At 58.0% G+C, this 10000-nt stretch overlaps 1 protein-coding gene across 1 annotated transcript in view; it reads right to left on the bottom strand.

Annotated features, from left to right (window-relative positions):
* The window catches only part of LOC147094642 (seizure protein 6 homolog), a 76198-nt gene that overhangs the window by 20833 nt on the left and 45365 nt on the right, over positions 1-10000 (bottom strand). Inside the window, exons 10-13 of the mRNA XM_085974240.1 lie at positions 9983-9995; positions 9282-9476; positions 5852-5990; positions 5002-5198 (exon numbers count right to left, since the gene is read on the bottom strand). Coding sequence (XP_085830366.1) covers positions 5002-5198; positions 5852-5990; positions 9282-9476; positions 9983-9995 — 544 coding nt within the window. The remainder of the gene's footprint in view (positions 1-5001; positions 5199-5851; positions 5991-9281; positions 9477-9982; positions 9996-10000) is intronic.

The following is a 10000-nucleotide window of genomic DNA, read 5'->3' as shown; positions in this document are numbered from 1 at the left end:
GATGCATCACACGCCAACCGAATTGGTAGTGCTGGGTTGAAATGAGCCAACACCTCTTTTGATGTGATCAATTCTTTGCACTTCTGGAAAGCTCGTTTACATTCGTCATTCCACTTCCATGGTACCCCCGTTTGCAGTAGGGTGTTCAGTGGGTGTAGTACTGTAGACAAATTCGGCAAGAACTTATGGTAGTAGTTCACCAGCCCGAGGAACGACCTCAGTTGTGACACATTTTCCGGTGCTGGAGCCTTGACTACTGCCTCAATCTTTTCAGGGGACTTATGTAACCCCACTTCATCAATAACGTGGCCACAATACGAGATCTGCTTCTGGAAAAACTCGCATTTGTGGCGATTTGCTCGGAGCCCATATTCCTTCAATCTAGTGAGCACCTGCTCCAGGTTGGCAAGGTGAGCACTGTCATTTTCGCCCATGACCAGGATGTCGTCCAAATAACACTGGGTCCCTGGAATCCCTTGCAGGACTTGATCCATTGCCCTTTGCCAAATAGCCGGAGCTGATGCTACCCCGAACACCAGCCGGTTGTATTGGTAGAGACCTTTATGAGTGTTGATCGTGAGGTACTGTTTCGAGGCTTCTTCTACCTCCATTTGCAAGTACGCCTGGGCCAGATCAATCTTAGTGAAGCGTTTCCCTCCAGATAGCGAGGCAAAAATATCTTCAATCCGTGGAAGCGGTTATTGTACCGTGTGAAGGACTGGGTTCACTGTCACCTTAAAGTCCCCACAGATGCGAACTTTCTTTGGTTCCCCAGGCGTATTACTCAACGACCTCTTCATTACAGGAATGATGGGTGTGGCCCACTCGCTCCAGTCCACTTTGGACAGTACTCCTGAACGTTCCAAACCTTCCAGCTCTGCTTCGACGGCTGGGCGGATCGCATAAGGCACCGGTCTGGCCGTAAAAAACTTTGGGCTTGCATTTTCCTCTATTTTGATCATCGCTGTTATGCCTTTTAGTGTTTCAAGTCCCTCCTGGAACACTTCTTGTGCGTCAGTTAGCATTTTTGACAGTCGTCCAGGTGGGGCGTCGTCATCCTTTTTGGCATCTACAGTCAGTGTTTGTATGGAATGCCAATCTAGCTGTATCTTCCGGATCCATTCACGTCCTAGTAGTGGTGGTCCTCCATCTGGCAATAAATATAGGTCCATTTTTGGTGTTTCCTTACTGTTATATACAACGTTCACCCTTATTTTTCCTTTGGGGTAGACTTTTTGCCCCGTGTACATCTTCAAGACAATCTCTGTATCTCTCAAGGGTGTGAGAATAGCCGCTTGTAGTCCCTTCGGTTTATGACTGTTAGGGCTGATCCTGTGTCCAATTCCATTTTCACTTGGACACCAGCTATCTTGAGCGTGACCCAGATAGTTTGGTGATCCTCCGTTTGGATCACCTTAAGTAATTTCAGACAACCCAGCTCCTTGCTTCCGGAGTCTGTATCACTTTTCTGTTCGTCTGAACTACTCTCCGTCACCTTATGTACCTTCTTGTACTTCTCCTGTGGAGATTTCTTGCTGCTGGTTTTCTTTCCCGACCTGCAGACTTTTGCAATGTGTCCTACTTTTCCACACTGTCTGCACACTTTGTCCTTAAACCAGCAATCATTATGGTCGTGTGTTGTTCTGCCGCAGCGATAGCACTTCACTGTTCCGTATGACATTTTATTTGTGCCATATTCTTGCGGTCTCCGTTGTATCTCTGCAGCGCCCCGTGCAGCTGCTTCGTGTGATACTGCCATGCTGAAAGCCTTGTCCAGCGTAAGATCCTTTTCTGATAGAAGCCGTTTCTGGGTTCCTTCACTTTGAAGCCCACACACAAACTTGTCCCTTAAGGTATCTGCCAGTCCCGTTCCAAACTGGCAGTGTTTCGATAGCTTGCGCAGTTCCGTTAAATACTCAGCATTACTTTCAACTTTCTGCTGGTTCCTTTTGTAAAACTTAAATCTTTCTGCTATCAGCAGCGGTGTGGGGTTTAAGTGGTTCTGTAGGATTGACACTATGTTTCCAAAATCCTTGTCCACTGGCTTCTCTGGGGTTACTTGGTTTCGCAGTAAGCCATACGTTTTTGCACCCATGGAATTCAACAATACCAGCGCTTTCCTCTCATCTGGCACTTCATTCGCCTTGCAGTACACTTCTATGCATTCAACATATGTCGTCCAATCTTCGACTTCATTGTCGAACGCTGTGATACTGCCACTCTTCGGCATCCCTGGGTGTGGTTAGACTGGCTCAAAATGGCGTTTTCCCGCGCTCTCCCTTCTTCTCCCGTTGACGCCGTTCGGTCCTGAACACTGGCTGCGCCCTGTGCGCTCTACCCTCTCTCTTCTCCCATCGACGCTGCTCGGCCTTTTCTGTGCCGTCGGTCGGCTCTAGCCGCCGCTGTCCGGGAAGGGTCTGCGCCGTACCTGTTGCCAGCCCGTTTCGCTGGACCACTGTGACTGGAGAACCAAGCCCAGCTCTCAACAGCCTCCCCTGCGATGCTCAAATCTCCGCTGGATGACTGGGCGGTTGCTCGTGGTCGACGCCCGTGCTTCTGGCCTCAACTTTCTTCCACTGTTCTCCAGGAGCGAATCCCTGGGAGGTAATGCAGAGTTGCAGGTAGGTTCGAATCTGCCTCGTCGCCACTGTTAGATCCGTGTATTTTTGATGTTGTGTGTTCTTCAATAACTAGACACGAGACTGCAGGAACAATCAACAGGTATTTACTGGATGAGGGTTACTCTAAAACTAAACGTACAGATCCCTACTCAGGGTTTATATACAGGTGTGGTCACTGCCGGTACTACAGTATACAGGAGCTGTAAAAAGTAGTTCTCCCCTTAAAGGTACATACACTACAGTCCCCATCAAACCACTTCACCCCACCCAACCCCACACACAGCACGTCCCCATCAAACCCCTTCACCCCCCCAACCCCACACACACAGCACGTCCCCATCAAACCCCTTCACCCCCCCAACCCCACACACACAGCACGTCCCCATCAAACCCCTTCACCCACTCCAACCCCACACACACAGCACGTCCCCATCAAACCACTTCACCCCACCCAACCCCACACACAGCACGTCCCCATCAAACCCCTTCACCCCCCCAACCCCACACACACAGCACGTCCCCATCAAACCCCTTCACCCCCCCAACCCCACACACACAGCACGTCCCCATCAAACCCCTTCACCCCCCAACCCCACACACACAGCACGTCCCCATCAAACCCCTTCACCCCCTGTTATAAATCCAGGTTACATAGAAACATAGAAGATAGGAGCAGGAGTCGGCTATTCGGCCCCTCGAGCCTGCTCCGCCATTCAATGAGATCATGGCTGATTATCCAAATTCAGTACCCTGTCCCTGCCTTCTCCCCATATCCCTTGATCCCTTTAGCCTTAAGAAATATATCCAACTCCTTCTTGAATATATTTAATGAATTGGCCTCAACTGCCTTCTGTAGTAGAGAATTCCACAGGTTCACCACTCTCTGGGTGAAGAAATTCCTCCTCATCTCTGTCCTAAATGGCTTACCCCTTATCCTTAGACTGTGACCTCTGGTTCTGGACTCCCCGACCATCGGGAACATCCTTCCTGCATCTACTCTGTCTAGTCCTGTTAGAATTTTATAAGTTTCAATGAGATCCCCTCTCATTCTTCTAAACTCTAGTGAATATAAGCCCAATCAACGCAATCTCTCCTTGTACGTCATTCCTGCCATCCCAGGTATCAGTCTGGTGAATCTTCGCTGCACTCCCTCCATGGCAAGAGCATCCTTCCTCAGATAAGGCGACCAAAACTGCACACAATACTGAAGGTGTGATCTCACCAAGGCCCTGTACAACTGCAGCAAGACATCCTTGTTCCTGTACTCAAACCCTCTCGCTACGAAGGCCAACATACCATTTGCCTTCTTAACCGCCTGCTGCACCTGCGTGCTTACCTTCAGCGACTGGTGCACAAGGACACCCAGGTCTCGTTGCACTTCCCCTTCTCCCAATCTGTTGCCATTCAGATAATAATCTGCCTTCTTGTTTTTGCCACCAAAGTGGATAACCTCTCATTTATCCACGTTATATTGCATCTGCCATGCTTCTGCCCAATCACCCAACCTGTCCAAATCATAGTGGAGTTTCTCGGCATCCTCCTCACAGCACACACGCCCACCCAGCTTTGTGTCGTCTGCAAACTTGGAGTATAAGAGTAAGGAAGTCTTGCTCCAATTGTACAGGGCCTTGGTGAGACCACACCTGGAGTACTGTGCACAGTTCTGGTCTCCTTATCTAAGGAAGGATATACTTGCCTTGGAGGCGGTGCAACGAAGGTTCACTAGATTGATTCCTGGGATGAGAGGGCTGTCCTATGATGGGAGATTGTGTAGAATGGGCCGATACTCTCTGGAGTTTAGAAGAATGAGAGGTGATCTCATTGAAACATAGAAGATTCTGAGGGGGATTGACAGGGTCGATGCTGAGAGGCTGTTTCCCCCTGGCTGGAGATTCTAGAACCAGGGGGCACAGTCTCAGAATAAGGGGTCGGCCATTGAGGACTGAGATGAGGAGGAATTTCTTCACTCAGAGGGCGGTGAATCTTTGGAATTCTCTACCCCAGAGGGCTGTGGAGGCTCAGTCGTTGAGTATATTCAAGGCTGAGATCAATAGATTTTTGGATATTGAGGGAATCGAGGGATATGGAGATCGGGCGAGAGAGTGGAGTTGAGGTCGAAGATCAGCCGTGATCTTATTGAATGGCGGAGCAGGCTCGAGGGGCCGTGTGGCTGACTCCAGCTCCTATTTCTTACGTTACCCGTGTCCTAAAGGGTGAAATGGTTAGTGTCTTAACCCACTGCCCCCCCCCCCCCACAACCCATCAGAGAGAGGAGCTCTGTGTCTGAGCCTGGTTCCCAAGAGGGTGGCACGGTCACGGCTGGAGCCAAACCCCCCTCAGCTCGACCCTCAAGAGGGTCGACCCGCCCGGGCCGGCCTACCAGCAAAGTGGATGATGAAGCCGTGGGTCTCTCCAAAGGCGGGGTCGCTGACGTCGGACTGGAACTGGATGGTGGCGTCCGAGGACGAGGAGAAGACCTTGAACCGTTTCTGGGACCCCATGTACTGTCCGAGGATCCGGGCGTTCAAGTCAGGCCCGTCAAAGATGGAGAGGATGTCGTTCCTGCGGATGTTCAGTCTGGTCAGAGAGACAGAGATCGAGGGGTTAGAGACGGGTGGAGGGCAGGGATTGAGCGTTGGGCTCCCTCAGATAAAGCCCCAGATATGTTCCCCAGATACGTTTCCAGTGGGGCCTTGGACCTTCCCCTGGTGTCCTGCACTGTGGGGCCTCGGCCCTTCCCCTGGTGTCCTGCACTGTGGGGCCTCGGCCCTTCCCCTGGTGTCCTGCACTGTGGGGCCTCGGCCCTTCCCCTGGTGTCCCTGTACCGTGGGGCCTTGGACCTTCCCCTGGTGTCCTGCACTGTGGGGCCTCGGCCCTTCCCCTGGTGTCCCTGTACCGTGGGGCCTCGGCCCTTCCCTTGGTGTCCCTGCACCGTGGGGCCTCGGCCCTTCCCCTGGTGTCCTGCACCGTGGGGCCTCGGCCCTTCCCCTGGTGTCCTGCACCGTGGGGCCTCGGCCTTTCCCCTGGTGTCCCTGCACCGTGGGGCCTCGGCCCTTCCCCTGGTGTCCTGCACCGTGGGGCCTCGGCCCTTCCCCTGGTGTCCCTGCACCGTGGGGCCTCGGCCCTTCCCGCTGGGTTACTGTCGACTTGTCCAGTGGAATTTTGGAGAGAGACATTAACCCCCGACCCGCCCCCAACACCTCATACTGCGCCCGAACGGAATGACGTACATCTCAATCTCAATCACGATCCTCTTGTCCACCTGCACGTGGAGAGTCCAGACACAATCCTGGTTCTTCCCGTAAACCTCAGGCCACTCCGGGGAGAAGATGACTCCGGAAGATTCCGTCATGTCCCCACCGCAGGTCGCTGGCGAAGAGAAAGAGATTGGTGTAAACCTCATGGGCTCATCCACCCGCATATCAGTAACATCGACTCTCCCCGGGGTACAGGTCACCGCGGGCACCAGTCTCACCGGGGTATGGGTCCCCGCAGGCACAGACTCTCCCCAGGGTACGGGTCCCTGCGGGCAGCGACTCTCCCCGGGGTATGGGTCCCCACGGGCTCCGACTCTCCCCGGGGTATGGGTCCCCGCGGGCACCGACTCTCCCCGGGCTACAGGTCCCCATGGGCACTGACTCTCCCCGGGGTACGGGTCCGCACAGGCGCCGACTCTCCCCGGGGTACAGGTCCCCACAGGCGCCGACTCTCCCCGGGGTATGGGTCCCCACGGGCTCCGACTCTCCCCGGGGTATGGGTCCCCGCGGGCACCAACTCTCCCCAGGGTACGGGTCCCCACAGGCGCCGACTCTCCCTGGGGTACAGGTCCCCACGGGTAGCGACTATCCCCGGGGTCCCCACGGGCTCCAACTCTCCCCGGGATACAGGTCCCCACGGGCTCCGACTCTTCCCGGGGTACGGATCACCATGGGCCCCTCCGACAGTGCAGTGCTCCCTCAGTACCGCCCCTCCGACAGTGCGGTGCTCCCTCAGTACTGCCCCTCCGACAGTGCGGCGCTCCCTCAGTACTGACCCTCCGACAGTGCGGCGCTCCCTCAGTACTGACCCTCCGACAGTGCAGCGCTCCCTCAGTACTGCCCCGCCAACAGTGCGACACTCCGTCAGTACTGCCCCCCCGACAGTGCGGCGCTCCCTCAGTACTGTCGCTCTGACGTGCAGCACTCCCTCAGTACTGCCCCTCCGACAGTGCAGCGCTCCCTCATTACTGCCCCTCCGACAGTATAGCGCTCCCTCAGTACTGCAGCTCTGACAGTGCGGCGCTCCATCAGTACTGCCCCTCCGACAGTGCAGCGCTCCCTCAGTACTGCCCCTCCGACAGTGCGGCGCTCCCTCAGTGCCGCCTCTCCGACAGTGCAGCGCTCCCTCAGTATGGCCCCTCCGACAGTGCGGCGCTCCCTCAGTACTGCCCCTCCGACAGTGCGGCGCTCCCTCAGTACTGCCCCTCCGACAGTGCGGCGCTCCCTCAGTGCTGCCTCTCCGACAGTGCAGCGCTCCCTCAGTACTGCCCCTCCGACAGTGCGGCGCTCCCTCAGTACTGCCCCTCCGACAGTGCAGCGCCCCCTCAGTACTGCCCTGCCACTCCGACAGTGCAGCGCTCCCTCAGGACTGTCCCTCCGACAGTGCGGCGCTCCCTCAGTACTGCGCCTCTGACAGTGCAGCACTCCCTCAGTACTGCCCCTCCGACACTGCAGCGCTCCCTCAGTACTGCCCCTCCGACAGTACAGCGCTCCCTCTGTACTGACCCTCCGACAGTGCAGCACTCCCTCAGTACTGCCTCTCCGACAGTGCAGAGCTCCGTCTGTACTGACCCTCCGACTGTGCAGCACTCCCTCAGTACTGCCTCTCCGACAGTGCAGATCTCCCTCTCTACTGACCCTCCGACAGTGCAGCGCTCCCTAAGTACTGCCCCTCCGACAGTGCAGCGCTCCCTCAGTACTGCCCCTCCGACAGTGCAGCACTCCGATAGTGCAGCGCTCCCTCAGTACTGCCCCTCCGACAGTGCGGCGCTCCCTCAGTTCTGCCCCTCCGACAGTGCAGAGCTCCCTCTGTACTGACCCTCCGACAGTGCGGCGCTCCCTCAGTACTGCCCCTCCGACAGTGCAGAGGCCCCTCTGTACTGCCCCTCCGACAGTGCGACGCTCTCTCAGTACTGCCCCTCCGACAGTGCGGCGCTCCCTCAGTACTGACCCTCCGACAGTGCGGCGCTCCCTCAGTACTGCCCCTCTGACAGTGCAGCACTCCCTCAGTACTGCCCCTCCGACATGCAGCCCTCCCTCAGTACTGCCCCTCCGACAGTGCGGCGCTCCCTCAGTACTGCCTCTCTGACAGTGCAGCGCTCCCTCAGTACTGCCCCTCCGACAGTGTGGCACTCCCTCAGTACTGCCCCTCCCACAGTGCAGCACTCCCTCAGTACTGGCCCTCCGACAGTGCGGCGTTCCCTCAGTACTGCCCCTCCGACAGTGCAGCGCCCCCTCAGTACTGCCCTGCCCCTCCGACAGTGCAGCGCTCCCTCAGGACTGTCCCTCCGACAGTGCGGCGCTCCCTCAGTACTGCGCCTCTGACAGTGCAGCACTCCCTCAGTACCCGCCCCTCCGACAGTGCAGATCTCCCTCTGTACTGACCCTCCGACAGTGCAGCGCTCCCTAAGTACTGCCCCTCCGACAGTGCAGCGCTCCCTCAGTACTGCCCCTCCGACAGTGCAGCACTCCGATAGTGCAGCGCTCCCTCAGTACTGCCCCTCCGACAGTGCGGCGCTCCCTCAGTTCTGCCCCTCCGACAGTGCAGAGCTCCCTCTGTACTGACCCTCTGACAGTGCGGCGCTCCCTCAGTACTGCCCCTCCGACAGTGCAGAGGCCCCTCTGTACTGCCCCTCCGACAGTGTGACGCTCTCTCAGTACTGCCCCTCCGACAGTGCGGCGCTCCCTCAGTACTGCCCCTCTGACAGTGCAGCACTCCCTCAGTACTGCCCCTCTGACAGTGCAGCACTCCCTCAGTACTGCCCCTCCGACATGCAGCCCTCCCTCAGTACTGCCCCTCCGACAGTGCGGCGCTCCCTCAGTACTGCCTCTCTGACAGTGCAGCGCTCCCTCAGTACTGCCCCTCCGACAGTGTGGCACTCCCTCAGTACTGCCCCTCCCACAGTGCAGCACTCCCTCAGTACTGCCCCTCTGACAGTGCGGCACTCCCTCAGCACTGCCCCTCCAACAGTGCGGCACTCCCTCAGTACCGCCCCTCCGACAGTGCGGCGCTCCCTCAGTACTGCCCATCCGACAGTGCGGCGCTCCCTCAATACTGCCCCTCCGACAGTGCAGTGCTCCCTCAGTACTGCCCCTCCGACAGTGCGGCGCTCCCTCAATACTGCCCCTCCGACAGTGCAGTGCTCCCTCAGTACTGTCTCTCCGACAGTGCGGCACTCCCTCAGTGCTGCCCCTCCGACAATGCGGTGTTCCCTCAGTACTGTCCCTCCGACAGTGCGGCACTCCTTCAGTAGTGCCCCTCCGACAGTGCGGCGCTCCATCAGTACTGCCCCTCCGACTGTGCAGCGCTCCCTCAGTACTGCCCCTTCGGCAGTGCGGCGCTCCCTCAGTACTGCCCCTCCGACAGTGCAGCACTGGGAGCGTCAGCCCCGCCTAGCCTTACCTCTACAGACAGGCTCGGTTGCATTCCACTGCGGTTCCTCGGTATCCGCGCATTCAATCAGTGCCGACCCGTGTTCGAGCGCGTAGCCCGGGTTACAGGAGAATTCCACGGTGCTGCCCACACTGTACGTCAGGTCACTGCTGGTGAAGCTGCCGTGGGCGAGGAACGGCTCATAACAGCGGTCCGTCTCAAAGGCTGCGAGGAAATGAGGCCAATTAGGCGTGAATGTAATAGATCCCCACAGGCACCGACTCTCCCCGGGGCACAGTTCTCCGCGGGCACTGACTCTCCCCGGGTATGGGTCCCCACGGGCACCGACTCTCCCCGGGGTACGGGTCCCCGCGGGCACCGACTCTCCCCGGGGTACGGGTCCCCGCGGGCACCGACTCTCCCTGGGGTACGGGTCCCCGCAGGCACAGACTCTCCCCGGGGTACGGGTCCCCGCGGTCACTGACTCTCCCCGGGGTCCCCGCGGGCCCCGACTCTTCCCGGGGTACAGGTCCCGGCGGGCACTGACTCTCCCCGGGGTATGGGTCCCCACGGGCACTGACTCTTCCCGGGGTATGGGTCCCCGCGGGCACTGACTCTCCCCGTGGTACGGGTCCCCACGGGCTCTTACTCTCCCCGGGGTACGGGTCCCCGTGGGCTCCGACTCTCCCTGGGGTACGGGCCCCTGCGGGCGCCGACTCTCCCCGGGGTACGGGTCCCCGCGGGCTCCG

This window comes from Somniosus microcephalus, unplaced genomic scaffold (assembly GCF_052327205.1).
Source record: "Somniosus microcephalus isolate GS21.2 unplaced genomic scaffold, FLI_Smic_1.0 unresolved_chr1, whole genome shotgun sequence".
Lineage (NCBI taxonomy): Eukaryota > Metazoa > Chordata > Chondrichthyes > Squaliformes > Somniosidae > Somniosus > Somniosus microcephalus.
Note: the sequence above shows the minus strand (reverse complement) of the source record. Positions and strands in the feature narration are given on the sequence as shown.